The sequence below is a fragment of the Dreissena polymorpha genome, chromosome 5 (assembly GCF_020536995.1).
Source record: "Dreissena polymorpha isolate Duluth1 chromosome 5, UMN_Dpol_1.0, whole genome shotgun sequence".
NCBI lineage: Eukaryota > Metazoa > Mollusca > Bivalvia > Myida > Dreissenidae > Dreissena > Dreissena polymorpha.
In genome coordinates this window covers 42,197,518-42,218,788 of record NC_068359.1, presented here as the reverse complement: position 1 = coordinate 42,218,788, position 21,271 = coordinate 42,197,518, and the positions used below count along the sequence as shown (strand labels likewise).

Below are 21,271 nucleotides of genomic sequence, written 5' to 3'. Positions count from 1 at the left end.
CCACCTCATATATGCGACGAAAACCAAAACGTAATCTTTGTTGGCTGAGGTGTACGAAAAGATAGCGCAGTCGTTGGTTTCTTACTTGAAAACAAAATACCGTAGCATTAATTAAAAAAGTTTCGAAATTAGTAAATAGATATAAATGTGTTCGTTGAGAAAATATGAGATATACACGTATTTTCTTTTAATATATTGACAGTTGATTTCAGCTTTCCTTGATGAAAAATAACAAGGTATGTTTATGTGCTATTGATTAATTATAATTGAAAATGCCCTACACACTTTTTTGTAAATATGTTTTGTAAGGTGACAGGTCATGTAACAACATAATCAGCTAACATTTTTTTGTTTCAGTATACTTTTGGTTAAGTAAGGATTTGTACTGACTATGGGTCACCCTTTTCATTTGTATGCGTAAGATCATCATGCTTTTCTTTAATGCGTTGCAAATTAATAGCATGACGCAGACTTTGCTGTACCGGAAACTATTATTTGTGGTTGATAACGGACATAAAATGATATATCGGAGTATACTATTATACCCGTATTTTATGTCACGGGCGAGAGAATTCATGAGTGTGCATAATATTATGTATGATTATGACAGTTTAATAGGTTTATCTGTATTTATTATTATTATTATTATTATTATTATTATTATTATTATTATTATTATTATTATTTTGAAAGCGAGCAATGAAAAACTTATTTCACACGATGTCTCCATACACATTAAACAAGTTTTGCTGCGAATCTACAAACCAATAACGACCAATAATAAATACAAGTATTTCGACCGTGCTTTCCGTTTAAGGGTCATATCGACGGCCAATACCGTATAATCGGTTAAAAACTAAGATCATCTTTTACTAAGTCGTAATAAAATGGTTGCTTAGCACTTAAGCCTCGTACTGTATTGTCTAAAAAATATTTATTTTTGATACGTTTAACAAGTTGACCCAGAGGACACTTTTAGCGGGCGCGTGGAAATCTGTAGTGGTAGAAACTCGTTATGAATTATAGAGAGTATGCACGATTTTGTCAAATATTTATGAATTTATGTAAAATGTGTAAAAAAAACAACAACATTTTATTCATATATTTCAATATAAATTAAAATAAAAGTTAAGAAGAACATGTGTCGAAAAATGCAAAATAAGCCAGATATTTAATTCTGAAATCGAAAATGTCTGTACAGTCGATTTCGCCAGCATGTATATCATGCATGTACGATGTGAATATAAATTTAGTTTTACGGATTATTTTAATTTCCTGCAACGATATATTTTCATACGACACACGAACACTAACTCCGATCCTTTTAAAAAGACGAATACTTCGGTTATTGTAGGAAAATATGTACGAAATATCTTCGTCACGATCGGCTCGGGGCGCTAAGTTGTTTTTGCTGCATTTTATGAAATTCGTCTTCAATGTATAATTTTTCTTGCATATTTTGTGTTATTGTAACATATTTTTATCAATACATATATAACACTTTAACACATAAAAATCGCGCATACTCTCTTTAAATGTACGGCGGCTGGACGGTAAGCGCAGTGGTTGGTACACGGACTTCTCACATGGGCGACCCGCGTTCTATCCCCGTTGCATGTGAGTTTTGTTGCTGGTCACAATACCGGGCGTGTGGAGTTTCCTCCGGGTATTACATCAACCCCAACAACACAAGACAACACCAAAATGTAAAATTGATATGCAGACAACTAAATAACTGGAAAGTGCTATACTTCGTCCCAACACTCGTGAGTCTAGTAAGTTAATTAGGAAGGAGTGCTATGACACTCCCCGGGTCCACACATAATGCAGCCTTTGGCGGGGAAGAACATCATTAACTTCGAAAAAAAACACATGCAAACAATTTGCATTAGTACCGCTATACGCATGTGCACTATTGATTACGGGACTGTGGTGTAGTTTAATGTAGGCGATGTTTGAACCATGTGAACGAATAAGTTCGAATCCCACTAAAAGCACGATAAAAATATACTTTTTTTTTTTTCATAACGATGTTATCAATATAAGTTCTATTAAGAATTATCTTCCGGAAATCAGGGCATTGTCATTAATTTTATAAAAGCCTATAAAAGATTAAATTTAATTGCGAGTATCACTAGATTGTCCGAATTACTATTCTGCTCTATACTGTAAGATACTAGTATTTGCTGCCACTTATATCTCAGTCACAAATAGAGACCGATCACCGTCCGATCAGCGGACGACTTATTTTTCCGCTCATCGGGCTAGCGCCCGGCGATGCTCGCACGGACACCGGGTCATTTTGTAGCATCGGGCGGCGTCCGGATTAATTTTAAGTATCTCTTAAAATTCTACCCGACGTCAGGCCCGGTAATGAATCGAGTTGAGATCGAAAACAGATCGGACAATCAACGCACGGTTATCGCCCGGCGCTCGCACGACATCAGATTCATTGAACGTGTATCGACAAAAGTAAAGGTATTTTCCAGGGCAAATACATCGGCCGGCGACCGTCTGATTTCCGGAGGGCCTCCGCACGATGACCGACGGCCGCCAGACGGCGCTCGTTGTGATACACGTCCTATGAATCCGATGTAGGGCGCACGCCGCGCGATACCCGTGCGTTGATCGTCCGATTTTTTTAAATCTCAACTCGATTCCTTCCCGGGCCCGATGTCGGTTAAAAAATAATGTGCGATTAAAAATTATTCCGGACGCCACCCGATGTTACAAGATGACCCGGTGTCCGTGCGAGCATCGGCCGGGCGTCAGCCAGATGAGCGGGAAAATAAGTCGTCCGCTGATTGGACGGCGATCGGTGTTTATTTTTTGCTTTCCGGTAGATTATAGAGAAATATCAGTGAAATAAACTGGTATTTCAATGTTTTAAACAGTAATAAATAATAATGAAAAATATCGATATTTTTCACTGTTTTACTGTGAAATGACGTCATTTTTTCGACGAAATGACGTCATAAATCCAGCGAAATTATCCAGTTAAACTCTTTTAAAATGTAAATTAACGGTGAAAAAAAGCATAAAATAAAAAGAAAATTTGTTGGATTCGATGGAATATCGATTTTTATTCACTCGTGATCATAAAAAAATACATATTATATATGATCACTCGTGAAATAAAATCGATGTTCCATCGAATCCAACAAATATCCTCTATCCATTTGTGACTGAGGTATTAAACTGTGTCACTCATCGGGTGACGGACGGCTTCGACGTGTCCAGTGTTTCAGATGCCTGGGGATCGGGCACATTGGCCGGCGACCGGATTATTTGTGGCCAACGATTGCCGGAGAATGCCTTCAAACTAAATATGTGGTTTCAACAAATGAAGCTGTTTGTTACTGGTACGGAAAACTGTTTTATAAGGATATGCGATGCCACATCTAAAGCGACGAATATCAATACATATGATACTAATTAATTAATAATGAATGTGTCAAAACCGATTCAAACAAATATGGCGATATGCACGTATTTCGAAAGACGTTCAAGAAAACAAACACACGTAATGTATATAACAAATCTGAATTATTAATATTATAAATGTAACAAAACACATTGCAATATTACAATAATTGTCAATAATATTTTGGCATACTCGGTGCAACAACTATTATTTTAAGTTGCTTAAGCAAAATATTATAAGACTAATTTTTCTGATACAAACATTTAGCAGACTTGCGTAGTTTTAATGACCGTACACGTGTATACATGCCAATGTACAAAATTACATTTATCAGATTTTTTGTAACATATTGAGACTGAATAATATTCATTAAGCAAGACAAATACAAAAAATAACAAGAGTTGTCCCGAGACAGTTTTGATTGTGCACATCTTCGGATAGTCATCAGACAGATGATATATATAATAATGACATAGTTGTATGCATACTTATAAACATGCGCATTTATAAATAACAAAACAAGAAACGTGGTCATTCCACGAAATTATGTTTTCATCGTGTTTATACAAATAACAGCGCAAAACGTCAAACAAAAATCAAGTTATTAGGGAAAAAGTTTGTCTATTTTAAGTTACAGTGACCTTGACCCGAATGATGATCATTTTTATTCACAATTACTCATAAAAATAAAATAAAAAACATACATTACATCATAGCAACAGAAACGTTAATAGATTTCATCAATCTGCTAGCACATAACCATTCGCTATGTGCCTGCGCGTTCGGGGAGTCTGGTCAGGATCTACGCTGTCCTCTATGGTCACGAAAGTTGTCGTGGGCTTATAAGCGGACAGAGAAGTTCCTGACTATAGTGCGAAGATGAGCAGGCGCCATGTGGCATAAGGTCCATTTTCGCATGGCACGGCTCAAATAGAAATTTCGAGCACACTGGCTCGATGGCGGTTTGAATATCATTAATTTCTTCAAAGTATACTTTGGTATCTTGACTATGCTAACTCATAATATGAATAAATTGCCCTTATTAAATATTAATAAACACAATATGGAGTAATATGCTCAGTAGCTGAGACTGGTGTCGAAAGTAGCCAGGCTCCGGGGCATGGTAAGACTCTTGTCCGTGATAGCGGAGTGCAGCGTACCGGGCAGCGAGTATGGCCGCTCGAACTGGAAGTCCGTGTCTAGCTTGTAGCCATTGCTATTCCGGTCTCCGGGTGATTTCGCCACGTCGTACTTGAGGCGTGAGATAAGCGTCACCGTCGGCAGAAAGATGATCAGCAGGATCGACATGGCGTTCGCGAGGAGGCCGATGGCGCAGATCGCTTCCAAGAAGTCTCTCGTTAGAACGAAGAATGTGACGATTATGGCTATCCAGAGTGCGAGACAAAACCACGCACACACCACGAGCACCTTTGAGCTCACTTCTTTCGTGTTCCTCAAAGAACTTTTAATACTGAAGGAATAAAGGCAGCACAGTACGATGAGAAATATCACATAGGAATGGTATGAGATGAAATCACGCCTCGTAAAGTCACATGCGTAATAAGTATTTTTGCGCACTTGCCCGTCGACTAACTCAGTAACATTTACTGTGATTAGAACTGGCGACCTTAGAACCCACCACTGCACACCAATGGCGATCTGCACAGCGGCGATGAAGAACGCCAGCAAGAGCTGGTTGACCTTCGAGACATCGCCACCAAGTCCGACGAACTTATAGTCCCTTAAACTCATCATCTTCGTCAAGAGGATGCCGAAGCAAAGGGCGTACGAAAGCCCGTGTGCAAAGTATCTCAGCCCACATACCGCCTCGCTAGGGCTAAACACGAACGGGAGCACGGACAAGAGGAGCAACATAGTCGCGAACAAGAGCGGAATGCCAAGAACTAAATGGCGCCTAAGCAGCCCTCCACCGAAAAGTTTGCAGATCAAATATAACAGCAGAATCAAGGCCAGGAAGGCGCCGGATCCTGCTATGACAATCGTAATGATCTGCCAAAGGCCTCTTTGAAATTCGCCTGTGGTGTTCACAAAGCCCATATCTTTGTCCAGATTCGCGCTCAACGTTTGATTCTTGCCGTCCGATGACATGTTCATATTTGTGCAGGAACACACACGACCTGGACACACGGACGGACGGAGTTCTTTCAAAGGTTCACCGATACTGTTATATGACTTCAGCTCATGGAAAAACACTTCCAACTGCTGATCTACCCAATGTCCAACCTGATATTAAATATTGGAACATATTATTTATTTATTTACTTAACAGTTGAACATGAAAATGTTGATCACGTGTTCATTATTTTATATATTTGGGATAATGCGACAATAGTTTACATATGTATATCGGTCAAGTACTTTGAAAATTGTGCCAAAATATTTAAAAAGTAATAATACAACAGTAATATGTGCGTACGTGTAAATACAGAATATAATATATTAGATAAAAATTCAATTATTTAAAATAGTATAGTACTTATTTTAACCCATGTAAATATATTGTTGTAAGGCAAACTATTACCTTTATCATTCCAGACTCCTGTACGCTTGAAATCAAGTAATTACCAGACATCTCTGAGGGTTCGTGCATGTCCACAAAATCTCCCTCATAGTTCAACTTTACACTCTGCAGTTCATCCATGGTGCGTTGTGGACCGTCTGGGAGAAATATCGAACACAGAGAAGAGTTACTGCCACACACGGTGATTACCGCCCTTTGAAGAGCCGCTAACGAGACATCTAGCGTTCTTATTACGTCAGACGCTTGCATACGTGTGACGTCATTGACGCTTGGCGATGGTATCCTGTTAACAGATCTTTCCTGCGCATACTTGGATATCCACATGTTTTTTGTAGTAGTTTTAACGGACTGCCCCGCAATAAGCCTGTTTAAATGATTGTTGAACATTGCGTTCTGTTTTGCGTATCTCTGAAACAATATTGTGCCGTACGGTAACGGAATCGGCGTGAAATCGACCCAGTTTTCTCTACTCTCAATAATTATCCATGTTTTTACAACTAATCGTGAAGTCAGGCTTCGGAAGAAATAGTCAATATCCCCAGACGTTCCAAAGATCAACACCGTGCTCGCGCTGGATGTTGTGATGGTATCAACAACCGGTGAAATCTCGTGCGATGCACGTGGCAAATGTCTGTGAAACGCAATGCATACATTATTTGATTTAGTGCTGTCGGACAAGGAATCTATAGAAAAGCCGGTCATATTCTGGGACGTCAGAAGCCCTATGTGGGTCCAGTTCATCGCCTTTAAGAATTCCGCGACAGCGTCATAACTGTACATAGACGGATCATATACTAGCCCGCCCTTCACGTAGATTCTGCCTAACGGGTCCATTTGCAATGCTAACTTCCCTATTGCCCCAGCTCCATTAGGCAATTGATGTGCGTCAAAGTCAAACGATAGATACACTGGGACTTTTAAGGGCGTCGGGGACCAATGCTGCGAATGATTAAATGCATATTTACAAGACTCAAAATTAGCCAATATCTGGGCCCCTCTATTAAAGTCAGAACAAGTGTCAAACAGAATCGCTCCAATGGATATGTTCCTAAAATTTGACGGATGCCTACTTTTGTAGCTCTGCACACCGAACAAGAACGCCTCGGAAATGACGTCATAGTTGTCGCGGGGTCTTAGCCCGCTACACGTGTTACCAGCACCAATTTTGTTCCACACAGCTGATAGAGGAACCATTGCCGCAATGACGAGGTCCCCGGGGATGTAGACGTACTCCCCGTCGAACATCAAATTGTCCGCACTTTTGAAGCAGAGGGACGCGTTACATCCCGGGCACCACGTGGTACATGCGCTTTGCGGGAAAGGCTCCGAGCTAGCTATCCAGTACGATACGTCTGGGGTTACTTCCTTATCACGTGTCGTTGAAAACACGCCCTTCTGTAAATACACAATAAAGTCTTATCTGTAATAATACAGACTGTGCATATTGTATTAAGAGATTTTAGCATTTCACAATTGGTTGATGATTGAAGCCATAAACCAAAATGCAACTACCGACCGAGTAACAATTGAATGCATATTCAATTTGCGGTATAGCTTTCATATATTTTCATACTAATACACACAATATATTATTAATCGGTACCTGATTTATTCGACCGTTGCTTATATAGGAGATATTGATGCTAAACGGGGACCTTCGAAGAAGGGTGTTGTTCGCTACAGCAAAGACAGGCGACGTATCAAGCATATCGGCGTTAATGCAATCTCGCGAGAACGACGGGCATTTTTGAGACTCCAGTCTTTCGGCAATATTAGCCATGAACTCATAAACGTCCCCGAATACATGCATACGCTCCGTGCCGACTGCGCGTGTCAAGTGCTTTTTGATGACATCTGGATCCAAACAAACTGCCGTCTGCTCTGTCGCATTGTAGGTACAGTTAAATATTTTGATGAAATACTGCACATCGGTGTCGTTTTCTATCAGCAATTCGTTTTTGGTTAAATTGAGCATGTAATCCATAAACTTGGTGTTGTTAATTGCACCTTCGGGAAAGTTGTCGGTTAGTACAAGTGCTTTGTCTACGGAGTCCATTATCTGAGTATCCTCGATCGCTCTATCATGTGACAGAATTACCAGGTTTTGTAGACGTCCGCCAAAAGAGTGAAGTTCTAACATATTTTGTAAGAAAACAACTGCGCCAGATGTGTGAACGTCATGCAAATTGTTATTTATCACGTCATTAACGGTATAGGACGCTCCGATACAGATGCCGCTGTCGTCTGCCAGTTTGAGAAATGTCTTCAGCTCGGCTTGAGAAATCAAAGTGTCGTCGGTCACAGTGGATACGTAAGTCCAGTTAAGTCGCCGCAGAATTTCTGTAAGCACCTGAAAAAAGAAGTTTATATTAAATAATGACGAACAATTTATTATTAGAATTATTATTATTATTATTATTATTATTATATGTTTTCACTATAACTCTTCTTCTTCCTCTTCTTATATTTCTTCTTCTTATTATTATTATTCAACGCATATTTATCCGATATTTGATGACAAAATATACTTAAACTCTTTGCAATTTACAAAAAGTATGTGCATACATAACACATCAAATGTAATATCTGTTTTCTGAATTATTTGAAGAGTACGCAGTGCAACCTTCGTATGTTACCTGCACGCTTTCGAGCGACGGAATCTCGGCCAAGATGAGCCCATTATCCGATACCGGTGTTTGGTCCCCGTCGTGTATACGCACGTGAAGCGTCCCAAGCAAACTGGGTACCAGAGCCGCGACATTCGCCCTCGAGCAGGACACTACGCCTGAATGAAAGAATCTCCAAGAATTGAAATGGATACGTCTTGTGGGTCTCGATTTGTCATTGTCTGCTCAGGTATTACGTTAAAGCACTCCGGGTACTACTAATATTAAGTATACTATTAAGTACCCGGGTGCGGAAAAAATACTAAAAAGTACCGCGGAGTATGGCGTTTGGTATTTCCGTACCCGGGTCACAATTTATTATACCGGTAATTAAAGAGCATCCGGGGTACTTTTAAGCAGTACATGCGCCGACAACGACCAATTGAACTATAGTGGAATGTTGGCGTTAAGGGAGAGAATCCCGACGCGACGTTAATATAAATAATTTACGTGTAAAAGCAAAATAGTCGTTCGACATGCGATGCGTTGTATCAATAAGTAATTGTCTGAGGGCTAAATGGGGTTTTTCAAACGTGCATGCAATATCCGAACCTGTTAACCCGTATCTGGTGCAAGCAATAATTAATAAATAATTGTTCTTCAAATAAATAATAAAATAATAACTCCAGATTGATAACAAAAAAAGCCAACAGGTTTCCAATGAATATAATATTGTTAACCGTAAACTTTTGTTCCAGTAGACTAAACATAAAATTACAACACATGTACAGGACACGCACCACAAATATCACTGTATGCTGCAGGAAATACATTAAAATACAGTAACATAAAGATATCATATGAACCTCACTCTGGAAAAACGGGGCTTAATGCACGCGGGTAGTGTTGTAAAGTGCGTGGGAAAACGGGGCTTAATGCACGTGCGTAGTGTTGTAAAGTGCGTGGGAAAACGGGGCTTAATGCACGTGCGTAGTGTTGTAAAGTGCGTGGGAAAACGGGGCTTAATGCACGTGCGTAGTGTTGTAAAGTGCGTGGGAAAACGGGGCTTAATGCACGTGCGTAGTGTTGTAAAGCGCGTAAAGTTTGGTCTTTGATTAGCATATGCAGTCCGCAAAGGCATATCTGTAACGACACTTTCCGCTTTTATGGTGTTTTTCGTGTTGTTCTTAGTTTAAATCTAGTTAAGGCGGAAAGTGCTCTCGATACTTTATGCGTGCATGAAAGTTTTATAACATTATTTCGCGTTCGCGTGAACACGGGATAGCGAAAACAAACACGTTGTGTGTTCATGAGTATGCCACTATGCATACCCGAGACAGGCGCGGGGATGCCGGAGCTGTTACAGGCGGTCCGGTGGAGACGGTGTCTCAGAATGTCGGCCACTCTCCTCTCTGAACCGCAGCTGTCGTAGATCTCGATACCTTCAAACAAAACGCAGTAGCCTTATGTAAACCGTGTTAAATCACAGGAACTCGTCATTAGCTGCTATCCCCACCCCCCGAAACGCATCCAGCTGCTGTCTCCCTCTCCCTTACAATTGTCAATTATCCATTTGATATACAAAATAATAAAACAACAAAGTTAGTCGTTTTTTTTACTTTTTACTTAACAATGTATATTTATAAGTAACCAATTTTTTTTCGACTAACTTGTTTTTGTTTCGTTATTGTGTATAACAAAAAGAAAATTTTGAAGGGTTTGTTTAGGGGGTAGGATCTGGGGGAGGGGGGCTACAGCGGAGGGCGGTGTAGCGGCTAATGTCGAGAGCTTGTGGGTTGAATAAGATAAAAAACAAGCCCAACAATAGTATATGCAGAAATCTCGGAACCTTTCCAAGTATAGGTCATATATCATGCTTAATGGGTACTCTGAGATCAGTTGTACGTAATAGAGATTCTAGTATACGTTGCGTTCGTTTCGACTACGTTTTCATTACATTTATGCATGTATATAAAATATTTAAACATGTTATAGGTTTATAATAGTTGGCTTATTTGTTCCATATTTTATTCATAACAAGAAACCGTCGGAGAAGGGTGATGCTCCCCAAAGTTTTTGTTGTCACAATATTGCACTATATATTCAGATAAAAGGAAACGTCTTGAGGGGCATAACTTTGAACAAAATAATACGATGGATGGTTTAGCAACTTAAAAATTTCAAAGGGCCATAACTCTCTAAATAAATCGTCTAACCAGAACCCACAAATAACATGCGCATCTACTCAAAGTAGTTAAGCTTCCCATAAAGTTTCATTGAATTCCGGTCAGTAGTTGGGGAGAAATAGCCCGGACAAGAATTGCACTATATGTACAGTTTATAGAAAATTTCAAAGGGCCATAACTCTGTGAAAAATCATCTGACTAGAACCCGCTGATAATATGCACATGTCCTCTTGGTAGTGAAGCTTCCCATAAAGTTTCATTGAATTCCGGTCATTAGTTGCTGAGAAATAGCCCGGACAAGAATTGCACTATATGTACAGTTAATGGAAAATTTCAAAGGGGCATAACTCTGTGAAAAATCATCCGACCAGAACCGGCTGATAATATGCACATCTCCTCTTGGTAGTGAAGCTTCCCATAAAGTTTAATTGAATTCCGGTCATTAATTGCTGAGAAATAGCCCGGACAAAAATTGTGCACGGACGGACACACGCACGGACAGACGAAGCGGCGACTATATGCTCCCCCAAAAAATTTTGGGGGAGCATAAAAAAGGTAATTCGGAAAAGTACGTGTAAGCTATTTAGTCTAAATATGTTCGGACGACATCAAAGATACATGTTTTGACGGCACAAATGCGCGCAGTCACTTTAAAACTTTTTAAAACAAATTAACCCATTTATGCCTAGCGTCTAGAAAAAAAGGCCTTGGCAAACAGCGTAGACCCAGATGAAACGCCGCATGATGCGGCGTCTCATCAGGGTCTGCGCTGTTTACTTAAAGGAATTTCTGTAGGAAATATTCTAAATATAGAAATAAATATACTAGACATCCCTAATTTTGGAAATAAATTGATCCAGTTTAGAAGGATGGGAAGAGTCAACTAGGCATAAATGGGTTAACTTTGTCCCTGATGTGGAACGGTTATAAGTATAATTATGTATTTACTGACTGCAGATAACAGTCAGCCACAACAACCGGTTAACTGTTGGTAATATGCGTTGTGTATCAGCCAACCTCAATTACCCGTCCCACTTATGAGAACTGGCAAAAGTTCATAAGTACGTCTGTTGCTGTACGTCTATTATATCCACTTGAGCATTTGTTTGTTCGATACGCAATCTAAAAATATCGTATGCTTCAGTTGTTGTAACATTTAAAACTTGCTTTCATATGTTGTTCACTGTACCAGATATATCTGATTTTAGTTTTCGCTTGATGTCAAATAGACTTACAAATACAAAAAAAAGTTAAAACATCCAATCTGTTGATTTCTGCGTTTTAACTTTAAGCTTGCATGCATGATACAGTCGAAACCCGATGGCTCGAACTCGCCGGGACCGACAACAAAAGTTCGAGACATCCGGAATTCGAGCCATCCGATGTCTGCTGTAAATGAATAACCATATAAGGCAACATCGTCGTTTACCCGTGATATTGCCCTGCATACTCCTCCAATACATGTAGTGTGCTCGTCCGAAGTTGACCCAGTTGACCCCCACGCAGCCGCCGTCACCCTGGCGACCCTCATGTAGGTCAATGAAAACCAAAACAACGCTGCTGCCTGGTGACGAAAGAAACGGGTCAATGGCGAACAGGGGACTAATCTGCATGAAGGTTCCCAGTAGAATGATGAATGTAAGCGTTTCCATTGCGGTGCTATGTTTTCATGTTCCGGAAGTCACTAAAAACATAAAATCTTCAATCATTGTACATCACCTGTAGCATACCGCATAAATATGTGCCTCGCTCTGAGAAAACGTGGCTTCATGCATGTGCGCAAAGTGTCGTCCCAAATTATCACGGGCGACACTTCCGGCCCCAACTGGATTTTCCCAGAGCAAGGCTCATATGAACAGTAAATAACCGCTTAACCATCACATACATGATCGTTATCGTAATAGTCGATTCGTATCGTCGATATTGTTTTCATCCACATCATCATCCAAATCATCATCATCATCATCCAAATCATCATTATCATCATCACCACCACCACCATCATCATCATCATCACCCCTACCATCATCATTATCAACATAATCATCACCACCACCATCATCATCATCTCCACTACCATTAACATCATCATCGTCATCATCATCATCATCATCATCATCATCATCATCATCATCATCATCATCATCATCATCATCACCATCATCACCATCATCACCATCATCATCATCATCATCAACAACAATTACACCATTAGCATAATCTTTACTTCCGCTATGATTATTATTGTTAAGATTAATAATTGCTTTTATGTAGTGAAAACTTTATGGCATATGAGCCATAAAAATGCTGAAAATGCATCTGTTGGAAATATACTTGTTATCATAACATTGATATATCGGTGCAGCATCGCGGTAATTAAGTTGTTGTTCGCAGGGAAAAGAAACAGCAAAGAATAACAAGACACTCGTGCATCTTGAGCTCTTGAAGTGAAAAGTTCCGCATATGTGGCAATACATAGTTAAAGGTTTAACGAAGTCAGCTGTTATACCTTTCGCGAATTGGCAGCATGAATGCATTAATAATCATAAATGATAAACGCACCTGGGCCGGGATACATACATTTACCGCGAAGGCCAGACTTTAAATGGAATACATTTACAAACAATCGTTGACGCTCAAATGTGTAAAAGATATCTCAAAGCCATGTTTGTCTTGTTTGAATTGATGCGGGAAATTGGGGGTGGAGGTAGGTAAGAATTGCGCACTAACGGAAAAAAAGAATCAACGAAATAAAAGAATAGATAGATAGACGAATGGAAGGAAACCCCGAGGGAGGTATAAGAGATTTAGGAAGGGTCGGAAGAATCTTTTACACTAGGTGCGGGGAGGTGCAATAAAGTCAGGGAGGAACAAAAGGGAAAATATCACCCGCCGAATAAGCGAGGAATGGTGATAGGAACGAAAAAGGTAGAGGAATGAAAAAGGTAGAGGAGAGAAAAAGATAGAGGAATGAAAAAGATAGAGGAATAAAAAAGGTAGAGGGGAGAAAAAGGTAGAGGAATGAAAAAGGTAAAATGGGGCATGATACGAAAGATTCGACGGAGGTATTTACGACGGAGGCGAGATTGAAAGGAATAATGACTAGGGGTAGACGGACGAATGGAGGAATGTATTAAATTGAGGGGAAAAAAATAAATAAATGACGTCATCATATGAGTAGATAGGATGTTGCCGAAAATGAAGTTCATTTAAAAATATGGACATTGCTTTTCAATTTGTAGAATACCTAAAACAACATTTTAGTGTTGTTACATTTTAGTGAATACTTAAGCGTGACAAGTACATTAGGCAAAACCTTTTATGAAATTCCGAGTCGATGACATAACGACCAACTCAAAGGATGATAACTGATGAATGATCTTACCTCCTGCGGTGAGACACTAGCATGACTAAAACTATAACATATATCCATGAAAACTTACATTTAAAAACACATTTCACAATCAGTCACCATTAACGTGTTATTTATACGTCGTTCTAGGTTCGGAGAGCATCTATTGATTTATTAAAATCTATGTCTTTATTTTGTTTTTTCGTGCAATTTCCGTGTATAGCGTTGATATGTGCTGTATATGATTAATGATTACGGGTCACACAGTTAAATAACACTATTAATGTATTATTTTTATATTAGAAGCTCTTAATATGCGGGTTAATTTGAGATGGAAGGTAGATTACAGGGATTAAGTGACTGCACACACGGTAAATAATATTCGAACCGTGGCAAACACATTTTCTTACAATTGTCATTCCCCTTGGTATGAAACATCATACGGGTCAGAAGTTGACATAATATATTTAATAGAATAAAGCATGCTAATGTATTTTTTCGTACATAAACATGTTAAAATCTTATTTGTAGAAGCAATACACATAAATTCATTTTTCCTTGATTTCATTAACTTAACAGTGAAACACACTGCTTTTTTTTCTTTATATTATTATTAACTTCAATCGTGTAGTGTTGCCCCTATATTGAAAAATTCGGATATCAAAGATATGGGAACGTAAAACAAACCAGATACGCTTAATTAATTATGACAATTAAGTCTCATACTCAACCTCAGGTAAAATACAACAGCAAATATGTTCGATGTTATCATGCATACTCATCGTATATATCAGCTACACCACCGTCCTGAGGGCCATGCTATGCTACATTTTCCACCAATTTACCAACAAATTACCATCCTCTGATAAAATTACAGCCAAGCAACGCATTTAAATACGACCGCAGTGACACATGTATGTCTGAACATTACCCATGTATGCCTAGTGGACTCTCCCATCCTTCTAAATTGGATCAAAATTATTTCCAAAATTAGGGATGTCTAGTATATTTATTTCTATATATAGAATATTTCTTATAGAAATTCCTTTAAGTAATCGGCGCAGACCTTGATGAGACGTCGCATCATGCGGCGTCTCATCTGGGTGTACGCTGTTTGCCAAGGCCTTTTTTTCTAGACACTAGGCATAAATGGGTTAAATACGACCGCAGTGTCACATGTATGTCTGAACATTATTAAAGCATCTTGTCCATATATATTTATATTTTTATCGGAAAACAAAACTACACGTATGTCTTTATGGTTTGTATGGGAAAACACTGTTACTATAGCAACTTTATTGTAATGCACATACCACAATTTAAACAGGTTCTTAAGACTTAGATTTATTCGCTAGAACAAAAAATACAAATACCATGCGATTAATTATGTAAGACTAAAACTTGCCGATTTGATTTGCGTTTTTGTTGACATTTTATTAATTATGTACTTATGTATGTATATATAAACTGACTATACTGTTTTACATCCTACATTTACTATAACTTTATTGTTAATGTGTCATACAGGTGAATACCAACTGACTACACCTTTATATGAACGTTTTCGCGTTTTGATATATTGACAAAATTGTAAACAAAATTGTTTCAGATTCGCAACTCTTCGTTGTAATACTGAACATTTACCATGCTCAAAAAAGCGTTACAAACGCGAAACGATTGAATAATTTAGAGATTTCTGATTTTATCGTTATATTTTGTGAATGAGCATGGGTGGCCGATAGGTTTAGGTGCTAGACTTTCACTCCAAGTGTCAGTTCAGGATTACTTTTTTTGCTCTTTTAATTCATTCTTGTCTTTCACTGGAGATAATTACTTCAAATGTTTATATTTATCAATTTAAAGCGTTTAAGGACAAACTTCAATACACGCCAAAATCTGTGAAAAGGTCCCTTTAAAATTGAGGAAAGGAATGTATATGTCTCCTGGTATGATGTAACTGCCGACACTAAACGCAAGAAAATAACCGATGGCAAAGAAAGCAAAATAATAAATAACTAGGGTACTAATATATGATGGCCCCAGAACAACTCATTTATCACCAATGCGTTCACTTCACTTGATGCGCAACTTGTAATAAACCATATGAAAAACTGTTCTACTGTAAAACAGTTACGTGTTGTTGTTTTTTGCGCAATATCACTAACCTGTATAAAAATGTATGTATGATCTGAGTTAATTTCCGATGATAATACGCAATTGGTTACAGTAAACATGAGTATTGATATATTGTTACTACTTCGGCTGTTGATGTGTGATGATGATGATTTTTGATGCCGATGATGGTCTTGAGGATGATCTTGATGACGAAGATGGTGTAACTACTATTCTCGTACTGCTGGGCTATTATACAATATTATACATGTTGACTTCAGTCGCACCACTAAACACACTATAATTATCATACTTAATAGCAATTACACAAAAATGATCTCATATCTAACAGCATTTACATTTTATACTTCGATATCACCGCCTATCTCAATTGAAAAAAATCGATTCTTATAATGAAAATAAAATAATATTTTCCTCAACATGCACCAAAAGAACGTTCAGACCCAAAATAAAAATTACTGTTTCCTAATTCAATTCAAAAAGTCATCAAACGCGATAACTGTAATACAAGACATCCCCATTCAAGCAAATATGCAAATAGAAAAATAACGCATTAATATTACTTAATCTTATTCGCATACAGAAAATTATATATCATCTAGTAAACCCGTAAATAAATGATTTACTGAACCGTTGAAACACGTAATTAGCAAATAAATAAAGCCACATACTGTTCTATAGAATATATTCTTCTTTAGAGTCGATGTAATATATAGATCCAGTTCTCACCCGGAGTTCCATTCAGACATGTTTATTGTGAGAGTATTGTGCGCGAATGGCATTTGCAATATTAATCACACGAGAAAAGGGAGAAATGGTTGTACGTAAAGCACATATTCCGACCAACGTTCATGGTCGGAACACAAGGCCGTGGATGATCGGCAATATTCGGCGGATTCCGTTAACAAAGTTTGATTTCGAGGAATTTTAATGGATAATTAAAGCGACCTTCCGTTATTCGTTCCGAACTCGAGCCTAAAAACGTTTTTCCAACAAAAGCATTTTAACCACGTAAAGAAAACGTTGAAAGTTATGAAAAAAAGGTTATATTGAAACTATACATATGACATAAGATGACCCGCCCCCCCCCCCCCTCTCTCTCTGCCCCGTGCATCTCGCATCCCTATTGTTGCACCTTGAAATACCATTATATGATATTCCAATTATTTAAAACAACATACAACACGTTTCTTTTAATAGGTTCGCCGCCGTTCTGTGTGTTTAGTAACAAGAAAAAAATCAGAAGTGTATATTTAATAAGCAAAGCATAAAGACCGTCGAAAGTCAGTGAAGACGTTTTGCTTAAAAAAATAATTATTACTTGTCTGGGGCGAGTGATTGTTCACAAGGGCTATTGATTCAGACAGTGCACATGTCTTAAATAATACAATATTGATTAATAATATCACATGCACGATGTGTTGGCCAATATTATGTTTTGTGCTAAATGTTCGAAGAGTTGGACATTCAAAATAGATTAAAGATGAAATGAGATTAAAGATGAAATGCAACCAGGGGCAGATAAAAATAGCTTTCAATATAGTTCCCTGGATAAACTGATTCGCGGATATTAAATGGAACTCTAGATGGTGTGACGTACTGGAATTTACTTTCGACTGAAGATCACAGGATTCAGAAGAAAAGTTTTGATATTCGAAATTACAATTTTCTTCTCGAACGAAGATCGAATTCTGCATGGTATTTAATCCATAATTTTTTTGAAATGTGCGTTCAGGAGACGCGAGCATTATTGCAATTGCAGTTACGCTTATCAATTAAATGGTTGACAAGACAATGTCGCCGTATAACTACAACGTGTTCTTTGATTCGGCTATTTATTAAAACGAACGCAAAAATTTTACGCTATAAAACATGGTGTACTGCATATTAAACCTAATTCATTGTCAACTATCCAATATTTATTTTTCATTATATGATAGAATGCAAAAACTGTAATGAAAATTACAACAGTTCTGCATGTTTCAATGATAGCAATCGAAGTTCTCAGGCGTACCATCAATGTATTATTCAGCAGCTTTGTATAAGTGTAATTACATATGACAAGACCTGCGTTTGTGAAACATAATGTACTGCACTTTGAAGCCGCACAGAAGCTATTTAAGAGAAAATTGTTGTTAAAGCCAGCTTCGCCAAAATTCAATGGACCGGAATAAAACTCACACAACACCTGTAAGTCATGTAGGTAGACTCACATACCAAAACTCAGCAACTTATATAAAAGCATAGCGTAAAAAAACTTCGGAAAACGGTTATTATAGAGAATATTTCTAAGTCCAACGCCCAAAACCTCGCAAAAAATCAATGGAACGCAACGCAACTCACACTTTCATCTGTTGGTCATGTAGGTAAACTCACAACCAAGCATTAGCTCAATATCTGAAAGCTTTGCGTCAAAACCCTACGGAAAACTGAAAATTTCAAAGTCCAAGGCCCATTTATTAGCCAAAAATCGATGGATCGGAAAGAAACTCACACTTCATCTGTAGGTCATGTAAGTTAACTCACAGATCAAAAATCACCTACATATCTGAAAGCGTTTCGAAAAAAAAACAACTCCGGAAAAGAAAAAATTTCGCAGTCCAAGGCCCATAACTATGCCAAAAAAAAATCGACAGGAACGAAACTCACTGTAGGTCATGTAGATTGATTGACATACCAAAAATCAGCTCAATAACTGAAAGCGTTGCGTAAAAAAAACATCCGGAAAACGGTTATCATAGAGAAATTTCTAAATCCAAGGATCATTACTTCGCCAAAAAGTACTGAACCGGAACGAAACTCACAGTTCATCTGTAGATCATGTAGGTAGACTCACATACCAAAAATCAGCTCAATATCTGAAAGCGTTGCGGAAAAAACCCTCCGGAAAAAAGGTTATTATAGAGAAATTTTCTTAGTCCAAGGCCCAAAACTTCGCAAAAAAAATCACTGAACAGAAACGAAACTCACACATCATCTGTAGGTCATTTAAGTAGACTCACATACCATAAATTAGCTTAATATCTGAAAGCGTTGCGTTAAAAAACCTCCGGAAAACGGAATGCCGGAGGGACGGATGGACCGAGGGACGGATAGTGCACCAGCTACATGCCACCCTTCCGGGGGCATACACATAAATATAAGTGTATCAGTATATCAACGTCTTTGCTTATGATAAGTATTTAATAACCTAATTTGAGCTGAGCGCGAGCTAATTTTTAATGAAATAACACCGGGTGATTAATCTAGAATTTTAGCGACAAAGAGATCCCGGTTTCGATCCCCTTTCAGAGAACGTTATCAATATCTCATTAGATACCAATAATTTTATTTTACCCATCGACTCAAGAGTCTCTCAATAAGCATCGTGCATTCGATGCAACCGAGTTAAAATAGAAATGTTTTATCTACTCATTACAATATCAAATTTGCGTTTGTTGAACAATAGCTTTCACGTGTAGTATCGTTTACTCGTAAATCGTGCCCGGTGTCATGATGATAAAAATATTGTTTAGGTCCACAAGGATCTTTCATTTCTATGATTCTAAAATTATGTTATACATAAGATGTATTACATAATGAACGAGCCGATAAGAATGACATTGAAATACTTCAGGCGTGTCGTAAACAAATTTTAAGTTTGTAGGCACACACACCACGAATAAAATATCCAATAATTGTATATCCCTACCTACTGGCTTCGGTTAATCCCCAGTGAAATTGCGATCCTCGCGTATAGTGAATGAAATAAATCCGGCGAATAAATAATTGTCAATTAAACGCACAAGATATACTTATAGTTACCGGCAATAAAATATACTCCTTATAACAAGGATAAGCTCAAGTTTACGCAGAAAAAAACACACACACATAAATATCCGATCAGCTTTCTGACTGTCTCCACTGTTTTTATACTTCAGTACGAAAATGAAATTGCACATTCACACCTTGAACACACCCAAGTTTCTATCGCTGCGGTCTCCCATTGAAGACTCTCCGGGTCGACACGGGTCAATAGTAAAATGTTCCGCATAGTGAATAACGGCTTTCACAGACGAAAGCTCTATGATGGATATGTATAGGCAAACATCTCTAGTATATGAAACATATCTAAAAAAATTTACCTAAATCATTAAGAGCATATGTTAGTAGATAACGTTTATCTGTTCACCCTTTGAGAATTCAAACGGGTAGATACGCTAGAAATGTAGAGGAAAGATCTGTAAGACACTGCATGTTCTGTGTTTTAAATGACATTGAGGATGAATATCATTTTGTTTGTGTATGCCCTATGTATAATGATTTTAGAAAAAATACATAAACAATTGACAAAATTGTCACAAAACCAGGTTTTCATTGTGAAAAAAAAATCTGATGAAGGGAGAAAACTCAAACTGAACTTTTGAAATGAACAAACAAAATTAACCCCCTTTGTAAGTTTGTTTAAAAAAAATAAAATCTATTTTTAGTCGTGGCGACCTTGACATTGGATATATTGACGTGATTCTTTCGTGCGACACACCGTACCATGATGGTGAACAAATGTGCCAAATGATTTTAAAATCTCACAATGAATGACATAGTTATGGCCAGGACAAGCTCATTTATGGCCATTTTTGACCTTTGAACTCAAAGTGTGACCTTGACCTTGGAGATATCGACGTAATTATTTTGCGCGACACACCGTCCAATGATGGTAAACAAATGTGCCAAATGATTTTAAAATCTGACAATGAACGACATAGTTATGGCCCGGACAAGCTTGTTCCGCCAGCCCGCCAGCCAGCCAGCCAGCCAGCCCGCCCGCCCGCATTCGCCAATCTAATAACCAGTTTTTTCCTTCGGAAAACCTGGTTAAAAACAACTATTATATCAAACCATCTGTTTATAAATATTTGACTTTGTTAAAAACGGAGGATCAAATGGAACTTATTAATCTGTCACTGTTTGTCAAAAACGCGCTATCTATACGATCAAGACTGATAAATGATATGTCATAATATATTCATCTCCTGTATACTTATAATG

The 21,271-nt window shown here is 38.1% G+C and overlaps 2 protein-coding genes and 1 long non-coding RNA gene across 4 annotated transcripts in view; 1 reads left to right on the top strand and 2 right to left on the bottom strand.

The window, feature by feature from the left end:
• Positions 1-80, bottom strand: part of LOC127832555 (serine/threonine-protein kinase TBK1-like) — a 48,212-nt gene extending 48,132 nt beyond the window's left edge. Inside the window, exon 1 of the mRNA XM_052358075.1 lies at positions 5-80. The gene's annotated coding sequence lies outside the window, so the exon portion shown is untranslated. The remainder of the gene's footprint in view (positions 1-4) is intronic.
• On the top strand, positions 40-7,551 carry LOC127832576 (uncharacterized). The gene is made up of 2 exons (XR_008026965.1): positions 40-236; positions 5,981-7,551. It is a non-coding gene; the product is annotated as an uncharacterized LOC127832576 (long non-coding RNA).
• LOC127832553 (metabotropic glutamate receptor 3-like) lies at positions 3,985-20,221 on the bottom strand. Of its 2 annotated transcripts, none has more exons than XM_052358066.1 (7): positions 19,935-20,221; positions 12,188-12,442; positions 9,904-10,014; positions 8,603-8,751; positions 7,570-8,316; positions 5,967-7,361; positions 3,985-5,668 (listed from the first exon to the last, which is right to left on the bottom strand). In XM_052358066.1, the coding sequence occupies exons 2-7, from the start codon at positions 12,408-12,410 to the stop codon at positions 4,502-4,504; spliced, it is 3,792 nt and encodes a 1,263-aa protein (XP_052214026.1). In that variant the 5' UTR covers positions 12,411-12,442; positions 19,935-20,221; the 3' UTR covers positions 3,985-4,501. The 2 variants fall into 2 exon arrangements, with proteins under 2 accessions (XP_052214026.1, XP_052214027.1); XM_052358067.1 differs by lacking the exon at positions 19,935-20,221 and adding an exon at positions 16,915-17,030.
• Positions 20,222-21,271: the final 1,050 nt, after the last annotated feature.

Coding starts and splice junctions, on each gene's coding strand:
- LOC127832553 (XM_052358066.1), bottom strand. CDS start 12,410: ATGGAAACGCTTACATTCATCATTCTACTGGGAACCTTCATGCAGATT. Junction 7,362..7,569: donor GCAACGGTCGAATAAATCAG/GTACCGATTAAT, acceptor GTGTATTTACAG/AAGGGCGTGTTTTCAACGAC. Junction 5,669..5,966: donor AGGAGTCTGGAATGATAAAG/GTAATAGTTTGC, acceptor ATTTAATATCAG/GTTGGACATTGGGTAGATCA.